The sequence below is a fragment of the Salvelinus alpinus genome, chromosome 1 (genome assembly GCF_045679555.1).
Source record: "Salvelinus alpinus chromosome 1, SLU_Salpinus.1, whole genome shotgun sequence".
Taxonomy (NCBI): Eukaryota; Metazoa; Chordata; class Actinopteri; order Salmoniformes; family Salmonidae; genus Salvelinus; species Salvelinus alpinus.
The window spans coordinates 55,951,691-55,971,081 of record NC_092086.1 but is presented as its reverse complement, the minus strand read 5'-3'; the positions used below and the strand labels follow the sequence as shown (position 1 = coordinate 55,971,081).

General features: G+C 43.1%; 1 protein-coding gene across 2 annotated transcripts in view; it reads right to left on the bottom strand.

Moving 5' to 3' along the window:
- Positions 1-15,631: 15,631 nt before the first annotated feature.
- Positions 15,632-19,391, bottom strand: part of LOC139581123 (nuclear body protein SP140-like protein) — a 28,974-nt gene continuing 25,214 nt past the window's right edge. For both annotated transcript variants that reach the window (XM_071410579.1, XM_071410587.1), the window contains 7 exons: positions 19,196-19,335; positions 18,932-19,000; positions 17,019-17,146; positions 16,737-16,854; positions 16,505-16,579; positions 16,272-16,415; positions 15,632-16,088 (listed from right to left, as the gene is read on the bottom strand). In XM_071410579.1, the coding sequence (XP_071266680.1) occupies positions 15,975-16,088; positions 16,272-16,415; positions 16,505-16,579; positions 16,737-16,854; positions 17,019-17,146; positions 18,932-19,000; positions 19,196-19,335 (788 nt within the window). In that variant the 3' untranslated portion in view covers positions 15,632-15,974. The remainder of the gene's footprint in view (positions 16,089-16,271; positions 16,416-16,504; positions 16,580-16,736; positions 16,855-17,018; positions 17,147-18,931; positions 19,001-19,195; positions 19,336-19,391) is intronic.

Genomic DNA, 19,391 nt, shown 5'->3' with positions numbered 1-19,391 from the left:
AAAGCCACAGGTCAGAGAATGCAAATACTGCAACAGTGGCTGATTGTGGGGTTTGTATGCACATTTCTTTATATCTAATTGAAATACAAACTTTTTCCTTCTCATAAGCATTGAGAGAAACAGCCACATAGGCAGCCTATTTATGTGTAAGTTGTTGGTACTGTATAATCACAGAGATAACATATATTTCAGTCTTGTCTCACAGGAACCTTAACTTTAGAAATACTAGTAGATAATAGCAGAATCTACTGCACACCCAGAGCTGATTAGCGAGTGAAGGTGCTAGAGGCAAAACTGGAGAAACAGGAAAAAGTCTGCACAGTTTAGAAATACTATTACAATCTATAATGAAAGATCAGAATTGTATTGATGTGAGCATCTTCCTGGCAAAACAAACAGTTGTATTAGAATCATAGGATTATTAAAACTATATTTTCGTCTGCACAATAAACAATAAATAAATACATTGTGACAGTTGTTAGCTAACTAGCGAGGTACGATCACGAATATCCATCCAACGGGACATCAAAAACTGTAATATCCTATGTTTCACGGAATCGTGACTGAATGACGACATGGATATTCAGATAGCGGGATATATACTGCACCAGCAAGATAGAACAGCACACTCCGGTAAGACGAGGGGAGGCGGTCTGTGCATATTTGTAAACAACAGCTGATGCACGAAATTTAAGGAAGTCTCTAGATTTTGCTTGCCTGAAGTAGAGTATATTGTGAAAAAAATTCTAGACCACCTTTACTCCACACACAGAGACGTGTACAAAGCTCTCCCTCGCCCTTCATTTGGCAAATCTGACCATAATTCTATCCTCCTAGTTCCTTCTTACAAGCAAAAATTAAACCAGGAAGCACCAGTGACTCGGTCTATAAAAAAGTGGTCAGATGAAGCAGATGCTAAACTACAGGACTGTTTTGCTATCACAGACTGGAACATGTTCCGGGATTATTCAGATGGCATTTAGGAGTACACCACATCAGTCACTGGCTTTATCAATAAGTGCATCGACGACGTCCCCACCACAGTGACTGTACGTATATACCCTAACCAGAAGCCATGGATTACAGGCAACATTCGCACTGAGCTAAAGGGTAGAGCTGCCGCTTTCAAGGTGTGGGACTCTAACCCGGAAGCTTACAAGAAATCCTGCTACGCCCTGCGACAAACCATCAAACAGGCAAAGCGTCAATACAGGGCTAAGATTGAATCATACTACACCGGCTCCGACGCTCGTCTTATGTGGCAGGGCTTGCAAACTATTACAGACTACAAAGGGAAGCACAGCCGCGAGCTGCCCAGTGACACGAGCTAAGTCACTTCTATGCTCGCTTCGAGGCAAGCGACACTGAGGCATGCATGAGAGCATCAGTTGTTCCGGACGACTGTGTGATCACGCTCTCCGAAGCCGACGTGAGTAAGACCTTTAAACAGGTCAACATACACAATGCTGCGGGGACAGACGGATTACCAGGACGTGTGCTCCGGGCATGTGCTAACCAACTGGCAGGTGTCTTCACTGACATTTTCAACATGTCCCTGAATGAGTCTGTAATACCAACATGTTTCAAGCAGACCACCATAGTGGCAACCTGCCTAAATGACTACAGACCCGTAGCACTCACGTCTGTAGCTATGAAGTGCTTTGAAAGGTTGGTAATGGCTCACATCAACACCATTATCCCAGAAGCCCTAGACCCACCCCAATTTGCATACCACCCAAACAGATCCACGATGATGTAATCTCTATTGCACTCCACACTACCCTTTCCCACCTGGACAAAAGGAACACTTATGTGAGAATGCTATTCATTGACTACAGCTCAGCGTTCAACACCATAGTACCCTCAAAGCTTATCACTAAGCTAAGGATCCTGGGACTAAACACCTCCCTCTGCAACTGGATCCTGGACTTCCTGACGGGGCGCCCCCCAGGTGGTGATGGTAGGTAGCAACACATCTGCCACGGTGATCCTCAACACTGGAGCTCCACAGGGGTCCGTGCTCAGTCCCCTCCTGTACTCCCTGTTTACCCACGACTGCATGGCCAGGCATGACTCCAACACCATCATTAACTTTGCAGACGACACAACAGTCATAAGCCTGATCAACGACGAGACAACCTATAGGGAGGAGATCAGAGACCTGAGACCAGTGCTCCCGCACATTGGCTAACCGGGCTATTTGCATTGTGTCCCACCACCCACCAACTCCTCTTTTACGCTACTGCTACTCTCTGTTCATCATATATACATAGTCACTTTAACCATATCTACATGTACATACTACCTCAATCAGCCTGACTAACCCGGTGTCTGTATGTAGCCTCGCTACTTTTATAGCCTCGCTACTGTATATAGCCTGTCTTTTTACTGTAGTTTTCTTTCTTTACTTACCTACTGTTCACCGAACACATTTTTTTTCACTATTGGTTAGTAAGCATTTCACTGTTGTATTCGGCGCACGTGACAAATAAACTTTGATTTGATTTGACGTTTGTTTATAAAAAAAATCTTTATATACTAAAATATTTTACTGATTTTATTGACTTACAGTTCATATAAGGAAATCAGTCAATTGAAATAAATAATGCCCTAATCTATGGATTTCACAGATACCTTAAAAAAAGGTAGGGGCATGTAGGGGCAAAGTTGCTGGATATTGGTGGGAACTGGAACACGCTGTCTTACACGTCGATCCAGACCAACTGTTGAGTTTGCTGGTCGTGTAATAGAACTGGGACATTTTCAACTTCCATGAATTGTGTACAGATCCTTGCGACATAGGGCCATGGATTATCATGCTGAAACAAGAGGTGATGGCGGCAGATGAATGGCACGACAATGGGCCTCAGGATCTCGTCACGGTATCTCTGTGCATTCAAACTGCCATCGATAAAATGCTAATGTGTTCGTTGTCCCTAGTTTTTGACTTCCCATACCATAACCCCACCGCCACTATGGGGCACTCTATTCACAACGTTGACATCAGCAAAACACTTGCCCACACAACGCCATACACGCTGTCTGCCATCTGTCCGCTACAGTTGAAAGAGCCCACTTCTCCAGCGTACCAGTGGCCATCGAAGGTGCGCATTTGCCCACTGAAGTTGGTTACGACGCCGAACTGCAGTCAGATCAAGATCCTGGTGAGGATGATGAGCACACAGAGATGGTTTCTGACAGTTTGTGCAGAAATTCTTTAGGTTGTGCAAACCCACAGTTTCATCAGCTGTCTGGGTGGCTTGTCTCAGACCATCCCGCAGGTGAAGAAGCCAGATGTGGTCCTTGGCTGGCGTGGTTCCACGTGGTCTGCGGTTGTGAGGCCGGTTGGACGTACTACCACATTGTCTGGAACGACATTGGAGGTGGCTTATGGTAGAGAAATGAACATTCTATTCTCTGGCAACAGCTCTGGTGGACATTCCTGCAGTCAACATGCCAATTGCAGACATCTGGCATTGTGTTGTGTGACAAAACTGCACATTTTAAAGTGGGCTTTTATTGTTCCCGGCACAAGGTCCACCTGTGTAATGATCATGCTGTTTAATCAGCTTCTTGATATGCCACACCTTTTAGATGGATGGATTATCTTGGTGAAGAAGAAATGCTCACTAACAGGGATGTAAACACAATTTGAGAGAAATAAGCTTTTTGTGCACATGGAACATTTCTGGGATCTTTTATTTCAGCTCATGAAACATGTGATTAACACTTTACATGTTGCATTTATATTTTTGTTCAGTATATTATCACACACTCACAAACTGAAATCATGTGTGTGTAAGTCTACATTGTACAATTAATCAGTGCGAGAGAGCCTCAAATATCACATTCACGTATTTGGTCCCGTTTGCATGGTCAAACAAAAACAACTTAATGATTGGTTGAAAATAGATCCTTCGACAATGCAGGCGATGGCTGAAGTTGGTCAAATACAACTGCAGAAACTTGCAGTCAAACTTCATGACCTTAGATCACGTTAGTTTTGTCAAGTTCATGCTGTGGACATGTAGGTGCAAGTCTGGTTATTTTTTACCCCACAATGCAACACACTTTGAAAGGTAGTGACCGACTTGACAAAACTGATCCGCTTGAACTCACGCATTGACTGTACAGTTTAGGCCATTCAATAAAAAAGTATTGTTTAATGGGAAAAAAAAGCAATGGGAGAGGAAACGGAGAGAGACATATCGTTCTCCATCCAGGGGAGATAAAAAAAGGGGGGGGCTAGATGCTGGAGCATCATGGGACGTTAAAGGGCGTTTGTAAGGGCCATTCTGGTTGTGGTGGGTCTGGGAGCTCTCTTTCTCTTGGAGCATGGTCAGTACTGGGACTGGAAGACATAGAGGAGGAGAGTCCAGGGGAAGCAGAGTCACTGCCACCAACAAGACTGCTGGACCACCACCTCTGTTTGGAACTGGTGTTGAGAGCCACGGCCAGAGGGGCCCCGTCGGGCTACTTAGAAGAGTAGCAGCCCTCTCAGTAGCAGACTGGACCTCTCTGGATAGCAGAGGTCTGGTCGCTTCGGTGCTCCGCGCCCACTTCTTGGGGCTTCTGATCAGGCTGGGGGTGGGTGCTGCAGATGGGGTGGACCGGGTCGTGGAGTTCCTGGAACATGGGAGGTTTTGGATAACGGGGTGAGCGGGGCTGGGGGCCAGGGTGGCTGCAGTGAATGTATTTAATCCATTTTAGAATACGGCTGTAGCGTAACAAAATGTGGAAAAAGTCAAGGGGTCTGAATACTCTTCCGAAAGCACTTCATCTAACTGTTTTAAGGGATAGACCTTGGGTTAGGGTTAAGGTTAAGGGTTAGTGTTTTTTCAGCAAAAAACTTGCTCTCTTGCTCCTCGCCGTGGCCATCTGCAGGTACTGCATACCTCTTTCAATACACTTGCTGGGCTCACAATCTGAGGTAGCAACTGCGTCAGATCTACAAATCACCATTAGCTGCTAAGCAATGAGCTAGACCCATCCACTTGGTTTGCAACTCAGTGGACCTGTGGACCATACGCTCTATTTTATGCTTACAAACAAACAGATATTGACCCATATCAAATTACAAAAAAATCATAAACTAAAATGTTATTTGCTAAAAAAATGCCTTCAGCCTGTTTAAATTCGTCATATCTTGAAAAAAAATAATAGGGATATGCATTTTGATTACGTTTTGCACCTTTTTTCTGAAAATAATATTGATAACCATGACCAGAAAATTTTGCAGTTTTGATGCCATTTCAGTCACCACAATGTGTAGCCAGGCGAGCAGTGCTCGTGCTCGTGCTCACCAAGTAGCCATAACCTGGTAATATCACATTATCTGGTAGAGAACCCTGAATTGAAAATGTTTTATGGTTCAAATAAATTATTTTATGGGCAGAAAACCCAATTCATCTCTATCGTTCATTGAAGTTGATGGGTAATTTATAACAAAACCTTTTGATATAGCCAAACATTTCAATGACTTCCACCAGTAAAGTGGACAAACTTGTTAGTGAAATGACAACATTGACCAGTGAACCATCATATTTGTGTATTGAAGATTAATAATGAAAGAGAAGGATTGCTGTTTGAATTTGGTCAAGTTTGTGTGGAAGAGGTTGTTGTTATTCATTAATAATGATGAGCCAGCAGGTATAGACAACCTAGATGGGAAACTATTGAGAATGCTAGCAGACTGTATAGCCACCCCTATTTGCCACGTCTTTAACCAAAGTCTAAAAGGAGTGTGTGTCCACAGGCATGGAAGAAGCTAAAGTAATTCAACTACCTAAAAATAGTAAAGCACCCTTTGCTGGCTCTAACAGCAGCCCAATCAGTTTGCTACCTGTTCTTAGTAAACTGATGGAAAGAATTGTGTTTGAACAAATACAATGCTATTTTTTAAAGAAAAACTAACAGGTCTGTGAGAGCCAGAATTATTACTGGTTGGTAGGTAATCAAATACTTATGTCATGCAATAAAATGCAAATGAATTACTTAAAAATCATACAATGTGATTTTCTGGATTTTTGTTTTAGATTCCGTCTCTCACAGTTGAAGTGTACCTATGATAAAAATTACAGACCTCTACATGCTTTGTAAGTAGGAAAACCTGCTAAATCGTCAGTGTTTCAAATACTTGTTCTCCCCACTGTATGTTCTGCGAATCAGCCTCTCTCTCATATTGCATCAAAATGATTTTAGAATACAAAAATTAGTACAGCCTCTCCTTATTATGCATCAACACATAACATATTGTAACGACCCGGTATTGTGTTCTGTGTTTGTGGGTGTGTTATGGTTCTCATGGCTACTAGCAGGGGTTAAATATGTCAGGACAGATGGAAAGGTTGGGGGGGTATGATGGGTAATCCCGCAGGATTTGGAAATGCATAAATAGGGATTACTGTCTCATTGTTCTTTTTCTTCTGTTCGGGGCCTTGATCTGTTCCTATGAGAGTGACTCTTAACTCGACAGGGTAACATTGTGTACGTTCGGCATTTAGCGGCGTGGGCTGTGGCCGGAACAATAGCCCAGTTTAGGAATAAACCTGTGTTCTGACCTGCACACCTAGAGTCCATTTCTTTTCCCTTTATGACCCAGCCGGGTCATTACAATATATTTTACATAGATAAAACCACATACCTGCATCCAAAAGAAAATAAAACATTTGTAGAGCACATATGTTCCACGAATTGTCGCCTCTTTCTACAACAGATGCACAACACAAGGGACTGGGATCATTCGAGGAGCTAGCCATCGTTCACACATACAATAGCCTGCTAAAAGCTTAGCTAGCTATTAACCACATGTTGAATTCAGAATGTTAATATCATCCTAAAACGTACAGTTACAAGTGCATCTTAACAATACCATCCACTTATGAGGAACCTCTAAATATACAACATTATTCATGAACAAAACACAGTGTGTATGATTTTGTGCTTAAAATAATCAAATTTTTCTGAAGACGACAGAAAAAGCATGCCTACCTCTCATAGTGCTTTAAAATGACTTGAGCACGAAGGGCAAAACGTAAGTACACACTCCCCTACTCCCAGGATGCAGGCATGCATAATAACAAATCAACATGCCATATTAATATATGAACCTGATGAAATTCACACAGTACTTTAACAACTGTTACATTCACCCCTCCTGAATTTCACCAACCTTGTAAAACTGAACAAAATAACCTACCAAGCTCAAGGCATAATTCTGAATTCAACTCAAAGCTACCCATAGGGTTCAGGGCAAGTGAAAGTTGGTCAGGCCTTCAACTGCCCCTAGATGCGTAGTGCCTCTTACACTCTACCTACCTTCTTAGCCTTAAAAAAACTGTCATTCTGTACTAAATTATATCTCTGTACTATGTTAAACTTGCACCTTCTGGTGGATTGACTCAATTAGTATCTTGACTGGTTTAACTACCCTCCCCGCCTTTGTGCGACCTGCCACTGGGCTAGGGGCCATGGTGACTAACAGCGGCTCCGGCCTTAGATCATTGATCAGAGGAGGGTTTGAAGGAATCAGCTCCAGGATTTCAGAGGTGCTTCCCAGGTCATTTTCCTCAGGCAAGCAAGGTTCTTCTGGTTCTGACTTTCCATCCGATGTCCAGAGCTCGGAGTAATCGCTTGAATCCTCCGCCACCCAAGATGCACTTTCCTCCACAGAGTCCTCCATGTCTTCCCTGTCCAGTCCATCGCCGGAGTGGGTGGCCTCTCCTGCATCTACATTGATTGAGGGTCCTGCAGCATCACTGTCATTGAAGTGCACTGAATCATCAATTTCAAATGGCAGGAAATTCACCTGCAGCAGTAGATTCCTGTGAACCACTTTCTCTCTGCCGTAACGGTCTTGGATTATGTACGTGTGAGTTTGTGGATTGACTGAAGTCACTGTGAAAATCTCGGGATTCCACTTGTCAGCCAACTTTCGGCGGCCCCTTTCACCCTGGTTGGCGATGAGTACACGATCTTCCATGGACAAACTGATGCCTTTAACCCGCTTGTCGTACTCCCGACCTTGTCGTCTCTGTTGCTTGTCAGTGTGCCTTTGGGCAACACTCATAGCTTCCTTCAGCTCAGTGATCAGAGTCTCGACATAATTGTTGCAATCCACAACACTGGAGTCGTCCAAAACATTGTGGAACATCACATCCACTGGTAGCCGAGGGACCCTACCAAACATGAGAAAGAATGGAGCATAGCCCGTAGTCTTGTGAACGGTGGCATTGTAGGCAAATGTCAATGACTGGATTTGTTCACGCCAATGTTCTTTGGTTTTCAAGGGCAGACTCCTGAGCATGCTACCTAAAGTCCTGTTAGACACCGGAGAGCTTAAGCAGTTCTGCTATTAGCTCGCTCTCGAAATTCGCACCCTGATCAGTATGGATCCTTGAAGCAAATCCGTAGACACAGGAGACATGATCCCACAATTTAGGAGCTACTTGCATGGCTGTCTGGTTTCTGCATGGGCAAGTTTAGTGAAGTGGTCAGTCACCACCAGAACATCAACTGAGTTCTTCTTACTGTCTTCTGCTGTCCAAAAATCCAAACACACCAACTCCATGGGAGAGCAGGTTTTGATGCTCTCTAACGGGGTTCTAGCCGCTGGCTCTGGAGTCTTTGCTAGAACGCATCGCTGGCAGCAGCGCACATACTCCTTGATGTCTCTCTCCATTGCAAGCCAGAAAAACCTCCGTCTGGCCAGGGCTAGAGTTCTAGCTTGGCCTTGATGTCCTGCAAGGTCGTGAATGCCGGTCATTGCTTTGAGTCTCAACACCTCTGGCAATACATACTGGAACTTTCTCCGGTTTGTGTGACTCTCCTTAGTGACACGATACAGAACTCCCTCTCTTAGGATCAAGCGGTCCCACTGTTTCATCAGCAACACCACTTTAGAAGAAACATTGTATCGATCTCGTCTGGTGGGCCGTTTCTTATTGAAGACGAAAGGGATGACCTTGGAAGTCACAGAGTCTTGCAGCTGGAGATCTCAAAGTTCCTTGTGCGAGAGTTCAGGGAAAGTGTCAATACCAGGAGAAAGCAGCTGTTGGGTGTTGGAACCAAGCTGGATGGCTTGCATCTCCGTTGAACATTCCCAGTCGATATGGAGCTGACATATGGCCTTCACTTCAGCAGTGGTCAAGGAGAATATCTCCTGGGAAAAAGAAGCCCAACGGAAGGCATCTTGGACATCATCATTCAACGTCCCAACAGCCTCAGACAGAAGTGCTAGGTAGGACTCCCTCATCAGTCTGCGCGACAGTCACTGCGAAGGGGTCGCGGCTCAGTGCAAATCGAAGTTGTACGGTGCCAGCTTGGCAACCCATCTTTGCTCGCAAGCGTCCATCTTGGGTTTTGTCATGATGTACGTTAACGGGTTACTATCTGTCCAGACAGTGAACTCGTGCCCCTTAAGCCAGTGACTGAATTTCTCACACACGCTCCATTTCAGTGCTAGAAATTCAAGTCTGTGTGCTGGATACCTTCCCTGCGACTTACTCAGGGTCTTGCTCTCGAATGCTATGGGCCTTGCTTTATCTTCTCAGGCACTTGACAAAGCACAGCTCCGAGACCATCCAAAGAATGCGTCAGTGAAGAGAATGAACGGCCTCTCAAAATCAGGGTGAGCTGGCATGACACAATTCAAAAAAGCATCCTTCAGCTTCTGGAATGCAACGACACACTCCACAGTTCAATCCGATAGAGTCAGCTTCCCGAAAATCCCACTGTTGCCCTTCTTCCCATCTCTTCCTCTTCTCTTTTGAACCCCAGTGAGTGCTAACAAAGGTCTGGCTATGGCAGAACAGTCAGGAATGAAGTGCTGGTAATATAATACCAAACCCAAGAAGGATTTCAGCCGGCGAGCAGAGGGAGTGCATCCGTCTGCCTCCATCAGCTGAGCTTGGCTCATCTTGGCAATGACCTCCACCTTCTCAGGATCCACTGACACACCGTCGTCTTTAATGATATGTCCGAGGAATTTCACTGTTCTTCGTGGCATTTCTTGGGTGCTAGTTTGAGATTGTTGGCTCTTAGACGGCTAAACACAACTTCAAGTCGCTGTAGAGCCTGTTCCTCGGTGGGTGCAAAGACCAAGAGAAGATGTCTGAGAAGATGTCTTCATATTTTGTGATGGTATTCACAAGCTTCTCCTTCCACTGGTCAGTTACCTGGCATCCATCAATGTCAATGTCTCCTAATCCTAGATCAGACAATCTTTGTTTCAGGTTGTGGCCGCCATTGTCATCCTGCTTCTGTTCCATTGGGGTTTTCCTCACTTCATGAAGGCCCTGAAAGATTGTTGCATCCTCAACAGCCAAGCATGTAGACACATCGGCCAGCTTCATGTTACGTCTCAGGGTGAGATGTTGGTCATAACAGTTTACTACCTTTAAAAAGGGACCCAGCCATCTCCCCACATGGGCGTAATAACTCAACCCACAAGTATGTTTCTGGGCATGACCTTTGACCTGGTATGCTCGACTATTACAGTGCTGCCTGGAGACAATGCCACATTTTTAGGAAGTTTACCCCAAACTAAGTGTTCAGTCTTGGCCGAAAGAGTCACAGCTTGAGTGAGCTTCACTGTCACAATCTTGCCATCAACTTTCTGTCCCTTCCATCTTGTGACACTTATCATCTGCAGAAACTGCTCACCCTCTGGTGAGTGGGTCTGGCCATCCATGTTGTTGACGAGCTTCCAGTATTCGTCAGTGCCCTTCATCTCATACAATAGATGTTTAATGACATTCGATCCCAGGATGAGATCATCACGCTGTCCAGGAACAACTAGGGTGGGCACTTTAACATCAATCCCATAGATTTGCATCTCCAAGTCATAAAAACACTGAGGCCTTCTTCCCCCCACACCCCACTAACACTAACTCTGTAGGAGGCTGATAATGCTGAGGAAGGGCACCTGCTTCCAAAAGTCTCTGCTCCGCATGTTCACTCAATGTACAGGCCATAGACCCAGTGTCAAGCATGCCTGTAAGCTGCACTTTCCCATGTACAGACACAGAGGTGTAAAACACATCTGAAAAAGCCACAACCTCTTGTGAACCTAGCAAAACAATTTTCTCTCCTTTCACATCAGAGCACAAAATCTCATGTTTTCTCGAGATCATCAGATTCTTTCTTGGGGGCAGACAGTTGAACACCCACATTTCCCCCCTTCACCTGCGGGCGTGTCAGTTTTAATTTGCTGCTGTGGTGAGTTTCTCTGCTGTTGTGGTGGGCGTCTCTTGCCACCAGGATTGGCATAGCTTTCCCCGTTTTGGACAATTTGACTTCCAATGACCATGATCTGGGGAAAAGCACCAGAGGCACAGGTTCTCATGTTTACAGTGCATCACAGTGGAGTGATCTGTTGCGCCACAAACCCTGCATTCCCTACGCCTGAAGGGCTGGGCGGGGAAAGATGGTGCCTTGGCCTGTGTCTGTGAAACCATAACGGGTGGTATGCTCTTCTCTAAGGTACGTTCAAGCAGGTGAATGAGTTTCGCAATACTTGCACTCTGCCCATCTTGTTTGGCGCTTGATGTGAGAGAAGTGTCACTGCGCGCACCAGCATTGACCCAGCCTTCAAACGGAGTTGTCTGCGGATGTACTGTTACTTGCTTTGAGGATACAGTGGTAGATTGACACATGGTGGCCTTCCTGCGGCGTTCATGTTCATAGATTCTCTCCTGTACTTCACTCGCAGTCCATTTCTCAGCAGACTTGTATTGGAATACTGCTGCCAGTTTGGGGGCAGGGCAGTATGTTACAAACATCCTGACGACATCGGAGTTGGAGCTATCAATCTTCTTACCTTGTCTCTTAAGGCCCTCGTCAGCGACATCTACGGCCTTGTTCAATCTAACCCAATACTCCATAACAGCCTCTCCGTGTACAGGTTTAGTATTGTAAAAATCAGCCAAATGCATGCATGAATAGGCCAATTCGCTGAAATTCTGTTTCAGAATGTCAAATACAATCTCTGGCTTCTCTGTAGGATCAACAGTTCTCTCATTGTGTAAATGTATCTTTACCATGTCTCTTGCTTTTCCAGATAATCGACTAATCATCTCATCCGATTGTTCCCCAACAGGACATCCCTTCCCCCTCCAAGTATATTCTCATCAACTCCTCCCATTCATGAATGGAGCATTTGTCTGTACCATCTCCTCTATATGTAGGAGGTTCCTTCATGTCTGATTGCATGATGAACTTAAATTTACCGAGGTCTACATATCCTACCGACTCTGAATGATGATCACTTATCTTCTCTGGTCTTACTGGTAGCTCATAAGTACTGGACCTGCCACTCTGTAGTTCTTCCCTAATGGAGCTCCCTATTTCCCGGGCTAGCTGAGTGACCAGATCAGCTAGACCATCTACAGGGGCATTTGGATTAACACTAGATGAAGGGCTTTCATCCCAAACATTTTGTGGAGCAAAACATGGAGTTTGATCAGAGTATGAGAAAGTGAATTTGGGTTCATCAACATTATAAGATTCCATGCCACTAAACCACTAATGTTATGATAAAATGTCTGTTGATGAACACACTTCTATGTTAGTTAAACATAAACAGCGCTCTCAATACAAAGTTTTCAGAAGAAAAAAAACAGGAAAGAAAAGACTGCAGTTCCATTTTTTGCCACAGGGCGGCAAGAGTACCTCAATGATGTAATTAGAGTCTCTAGAGCAGCAGCGCAGCAGTGATTGAGCTGACGTCGATCAACGATGAATCCGGGTCTAGAAGACACCAATGTAACCAGTGCTGTACTGCACCGCTGTAACTGCGTGGTGTGTGGTTGATTGAGACTATAGACGTGGACTTTGGAGATCAGGTTGTTTTAATTAAGCAGAATTCACTCTCTGCATCCTGCATCTGCATTCAAAAGAAAATAAAACATTTGTTGAGCACATATGTTCTGCGAATCATCGCCTCTTTCTACAACAGATGCACAATACAAGGGACTGGGATCATTCGAGGAGCTAGCCATCGTTCACACATACAATAGCCTGCTAATACCTTAGCTAGCTATTAACCACATGTTGAATTCAGAATGTTAATATCATCCTAAAAAGTAGTTACATGTGCATCTTAACAATACCATCCACGTATGAGTAACCTCTAAATATACAACATTATTCATGAACAAAACACTGTGTGTATGATTTTGTGCTTAAAACCTTTCTAGCTCAGGGGTTCCGCTAGCGGAACACCCACAACATTCCACTGAAAAGGCAGCGCGCGAAATTCAAAAATATTTTTCTATAAATATTTATCTTTCACACATTAACAAGTCCAATACAGCAAATGAAAGATAAACATCTTGTTAATCTACCCATGGTGTCCGATTTCAAAAATGATTTACAGTGAAAGCACAACATATGATTATGTTAGGTCAGAGCCAAGTCACAAACACACACAGCCATTTTTTCAGCCAACAATAGGAGTTAGAAAAAGCAGAAATATAGTTAAAATGAATCACTAACCTTTGATTATCTTCATCAGATGACAGTCATAGGACATCATGTTATACATTTATTTGTGTTTTGTTCGATAATGTGCATATATATATTAAAACAAATCTCAGTTTACATTGGCGCGTTACGTGCAGTAATGTTTTGATTCCAAAACATCCGGTGATTTTGCAGAAATACTCATAATAAACATTGATAAAAGATGCAAGTGTTATTCACAGAATTAAAGATAAAGTTATCCTCTATGCAACCACTGTCAGATTAAAAAAAAAAAATGTACAGAAAAATAATAATCTGAAAACGGCGCTCAGAGCACAATCCAGCCAAAGAAATAGCCGCCATTTTGGCGTCAACAGAAGCTACAAAAACACTATAAATATTCACTTACCTTCGAATAACTTCATCAGAAGGCACTCCCAGGATTCCCAGTTCGACAATACATGACTGATTTGTTCCATAAAGCCCATCATTTAGCCACTTGTTGTTAGCATGTTCAGTAATCCATTTTCATGACGCACGAGCAATCCCTCCAGACAAAAACTCAAAAAGTTCCGTTACAGGTCGTAGAAACAAGTCAAATGATGTATGCAATCCATATTTAGGATGTTTTTAACATTAATCATCAATAAGGATCCAACCGGAGAATTTCATTGTCTGATGAAAGAGCATTGGAACGAGAGCACTCTCTCGTGAGCGCGCACAATGAGACCGAGAATTTCTGCAGACCACTCAGTAAAATAGCTCCTATGAGCCCCTCCTTTATAGTAGAATCATATAACCAGAATCTAAAGACGGTGACATCTAGTGGAAGCCCTAGGAAGTGTTTGCTCATCCATAACTAAAAGGGATATCATTTGGCACTGTTTTGAAAATCGAGTTCTCACTTCCTGTTTGGATTTCTTCTCAGGTTTTTGTCCGCCATATGAGTTCTGTTATACTTACACATAATTCAAACAGTTTTAGAAACGTCAGAGTGTTTTCTATACAATAGTAATAATAATATGCATGTATTACCTTCTGGGACAGAGTAGGAGGAAATTCAGTTTGGGCACGCAATTCGTCCAAAGTGAAAATGCTGCCCCCTGTCCCGAACAGGTTTTAAAATAATCAAACTTTTCTGAAGACGACAAAAAAAGCGTGCCTACCTCTCATAGTGCATCAAAATGATTTGAGCACGCAGGGCAAAACGTAACATGCTGACCAGATCGGACACGTCGCGTGCGCGAGCGTCGCAAAATAAATGTAGAAATGTTATTCAATTATTGCACCCACACTGCTCGCGTCTGCGACGCCAAGGGCTAAAATAGAAGTCTTTCCTATTTCTGACGTAGATCGCGCTGAAAGTCATCTCCTCATTGGTTTATAGAAGCAGGTATCCACGTGCCATCTCCTCATTGGTTATACCCATGTGGGTGATTGAAAGACGAACTTTGTTGCCGGTTGTCGTGGTAATACAATGAAAGTTTAGATGGATCACCATATAAGTTCAAAGATGAAAAAGCCTGGAAGGAGGAGAGATGACTAGAAACGATTCGGTTGGCCGTTTTATGTGTGGATTAATTGTCGGAGTAGAGGTCCTTGTGCATTTCAGGTAAAATAACAACTCAATGTTTATATCCCAGGACAAATTAGCTAGCAACAGCAAGCTAGCTAAATAGGACAAATTAACATTAGCTAGCAAGTGCAAGCTAGCTAGCTAAATTGCCATACATGTTTAATGCTTTTCGACCTGTCCCCAAATTAATGTCATTGGTTCAGAGTTTGTTTTGATATTTTAACCTGCGTGTCGTGATCGCGTTTGGTGTGGGGGGGCAAAATACATTTATGCACGATAGCGCACGATGGCGCACTACGCAGCCGGTTTGGGTTCCGTGTAAGTACACACTCCCCTACTCCCAGGATGCAGGCATGCATAAAAACAAATCAACATGCCATATTAATATATGAACCTGGTGAAATTCACACAGTACTTTAACAACTGTTACATTAGCAGTGTGCGCAGGTCCTGCATGAGGGCAGAGACCCAAAGCAGCCCCTGATCTAACTTCCCTGAAGAGGGCGCTGATGCTCTGTCTGGTGATATTCTCCCCAACAGAACCACATTCTGGTAGGCTACACAGTCAAACAAGTAGACCTATGTTGTACAATATTTTCGAAATTCATGAGTTTATTGTCGACAGAATCCCTGGACATGAATCTAGTGAGGCCTAACCAGAAGTAAAAACCTGGAAGGTTAGGAATTCTAAGGCTCTTGCATGAGAAGTTAGCAAAGCAACATTTACTGTGTGAAATGCAATGTTATCACCATCATTCTATTTCAATTATTATCACACACCCATTTTGACTGCTAGAACGAATGAAATAAATAATGAAAGTCCTAGATGGATAATAATGTACATGCAAGTCTGTATGAAGGCTGTATACAAAGACCAGGGCATGGTGAATATTCCCTGTTGTCTCAGTGAGATAACAGTACAGACTTGATGAAGGCTCTACTGGCTGTTGGATGCAGTTGGATGCTGAAGTTGGATGCTGAATGTACTCTTGAACTCTCTCTCAAATAGATTCTTCAATCTTTCGCCCATCCCACGCAACTCTGCATTATCCTTCATTAAAAAAAGACACACACATTTGTATAGAAAACATAATAAACTAGTAATGCATAAAACACAACTCATTTAGCCTAATTCATATTTGTTATGGATTAAACAAAGACACATTGTTAAAGTGTTCCAAGATTTGTGTCTTGATGAGTCTTCACATTGGATTCTGCAGTAGTGCAGTCTCACCCTGTTAAATGTGGCACAGTTGGTGAAGATAAGCCACACATCAGACACAAAGTGTTGAACTGTTTGGTAGAGATTCTGCTGCAGCTTCTCCACAACCCTGTCCAGCCATATAGGGGTCTTTATCACACTGGTATAGTTTCTCACCTGCCAATGAAACATACAGACGGAGATATGTGAACTTTGACACACACACACACACACACACATAGAGAGAGAGAACCAAGCAAACTTACATTGATGCAAGGATCTGCCACAGCGATGTGTTCCTCGTCCGCTTGGTATAGACACAACAGAAGGTACTGGCATTCCTGTCAGAGTAAACACACCTTTATGTGACTGGTCAAAGCTTGTTTACATTTAATTCTGAATAATTATTTCATGTCAAATATATGGTGATGCTTATAATGGACATGCAATTGGAGGCAGTTGGGCCAATGGTAGAAGTCATTCCTTCAGGCTCCTCACCAGTAGGTGGTCTGAGATTCGGCAGGTTAAGGCTTCCTGGTAGGTCATTTGTTTGGGGTAGCGCCACGGCTGACTGGTCCTCAGTACACAGAATGTACACATCCACGGACAATCATCCCTGTGATTACACACACACACACACACACACACACACACACACACACATTTCAACAGTGCACAAATAAGCTGACAGCTAAGTTTACCTACACAGAACAAACAGACCTCTCTTGTATCAATCTCTTTCTCTCACTCTGTCTCTCATCAACCCTCAACTCTTCTCACCCCAGGATAGCATCATCCACATTAGGAAGATGACATCTCTGATGGAAGGAGCGAGGACACTCATCACAGCATATCAAGCTGCCCTGGCTTCTACAGATGAAGCAGTCGTCATCGTTATCTTGATCATGCTTCCAAGACAGAAGAGAGGAAGGTGAGAAGGAATTGTTTAACAATCAAGCACCAACTGTCTGTTTGTGTGTTAACGAATATCGTACAGATTGGTTTCTCACACTCTCGGGTGTAAAACAAGGAGACTCCTGATCAAAGACTCTGTTTGCTATGTTTATTAATGATTTGGCAAAATAAATTAAACAGTTAAATACTGGCGTAAGAAATGACGATGAAATGCTGATTATATTATTTTGATGGCAGAAACGGAACAAAACCTGAGGAAAATGTTATTACGTGCAGTCAATTGGTTTTCAATTTTGTGGTGAAGACATTCTTGAGTTTACTAGAAATTATAAATACTTGGGTCTTTATTTTGATGAACATATGAACTTTCAATACAGCACATCTGCCCTGGCTGACTCAGCATGTAGAGCTTTTGGGAGATTTATAGGAAAAACAAGAACACTCAAAGATGTTGGTTATGCCACATATTCCAAACCTTATCAGACGTGTGTGTCCTGTTGTGGACTATTCAGCAGGAGTGTGAGTTGCTAAGAGGTATCTCAAAGCAGTACTTATTCTTTAGGGTTCTACAAGTTTGCACCTATACTGGCAATAAGTGGGGACATGGGCTGGGATCCCTGTGAGGTGAGATGGAAGGCGTGCATGGTGAGACTTCGGAATAGACTGTTGGATATGACTATTGCCAGACAAGTTTTTCAATGGGATCTCTTCACAGGAGGAGCCTGGGAAACCAAAATGTCGGTCGGCCCTTTTCCAGCAGCCTGACTTTTAACATTTGTACGAAGACCAAATGAAGGGAGATATAGATACTATTTAAAAACAACTGATGGTGTGATATGAAAATAAATGGGTGGGGGAGATGAATCATAAACCCAAATTGAGAACCTTTTGTTTGATTAAGGGTGAATTTGTGTTTGAGAGATACAGTATATTATGTGCAACCTACCTAAAAGCAAGAGATCGCTACGTGTAAGATCAGGGATATTGCCCGTGCGTATTGAAACAGGTCGGTAAAATGGATTAGGAAAAACAAGGTAATTATTGTGACCTCGAAGAAATAGAGAATAACATTCATTTGATCATCTATTGCACTTTCTACCGCGATATATACATTTTTCCTTATTCCAGAAAGCCCACCAGATTTACCCTGGCAATATGTGGCTGAGTGATGAGGAGAAACTGAAATGTTTTTTTGTACATTGTGTATTTCTGTTTGCTGAATATTTTGATAAAGCCTGGAATAAAAGAAAAAGGGCAACCTATAATTACATTCTAAAAGTATTTAGCTCCTATATAGCAAAGTGCACGTATGTGTATAGATTGTCTGTAGGGATGTCTTACAATCTTCTCTCTGATCTCACACTTGAATCTTCTCTTTGTGCAAGATCAGGTTGAAACACCTTCTGTTGAATTTTTCTGTATTTCTGTATAATTTTTACCGATCTAGGGTTATTATTATTATTGGTTGAAAAACCTTATCTACTATTATGTACTGATTTATTTTTCATGCAGTGCACACTGCGCAGAACACCAGAAGAATTATCACTGAATTATCACTGTGAATCATTGTAATTTGTTTGTGTCAATTAATCCTGTAAGGGATGGATTGCCAACTGATGATTTGACACGAAAATGTCATTCATTCATTCCCTTTACAGTGATGTTAAGAAACATCTTGGAGTTTCATTATTAAAACTGAAGCATTTGTTTAACCAATGTGATTGGCTGATTGGTAAGTGGGTGCCACCATGTTCCCGAGGGTCGAGGGAGAAACGTACCCTGTCTTTGGCCGTGGAGCTGCACAGCTTGCACTTACACAGGAGAGAGTGGATGACCAAGATCTTGCTCTGAAAATGAGAAACAAACAAAGACAGTAGTAGTACTAGTAAAACGTTTTTGAAGAAGGGAAATGTTTTCATCACAGGTCCTTAAAGACCTTGCAGACTATCTTAAACCATTCCTTGTACAGTAGGTTGGTAAGTGCCAAACACACATTTTTTCTCTCTCATCTCTCTCTCTCTCTGTTCTTCTTCCCTGTGTACCTCGATGAGGACGCTGAGTGGTTTCCCGTCCCACTGGATGTCTTTCTTCCAGGAAGGATCTTCCAGAGCTGACTCCCCCGTCACAAACTCCACCGGGGTCATCCAGCACAGCTCCGTACGGATGCTCTTTCCACACGACCCTGGGGCAACAGAGAAGATAGGGGCAGAAGGAAAAACTCAAATGAAACCCTATTAT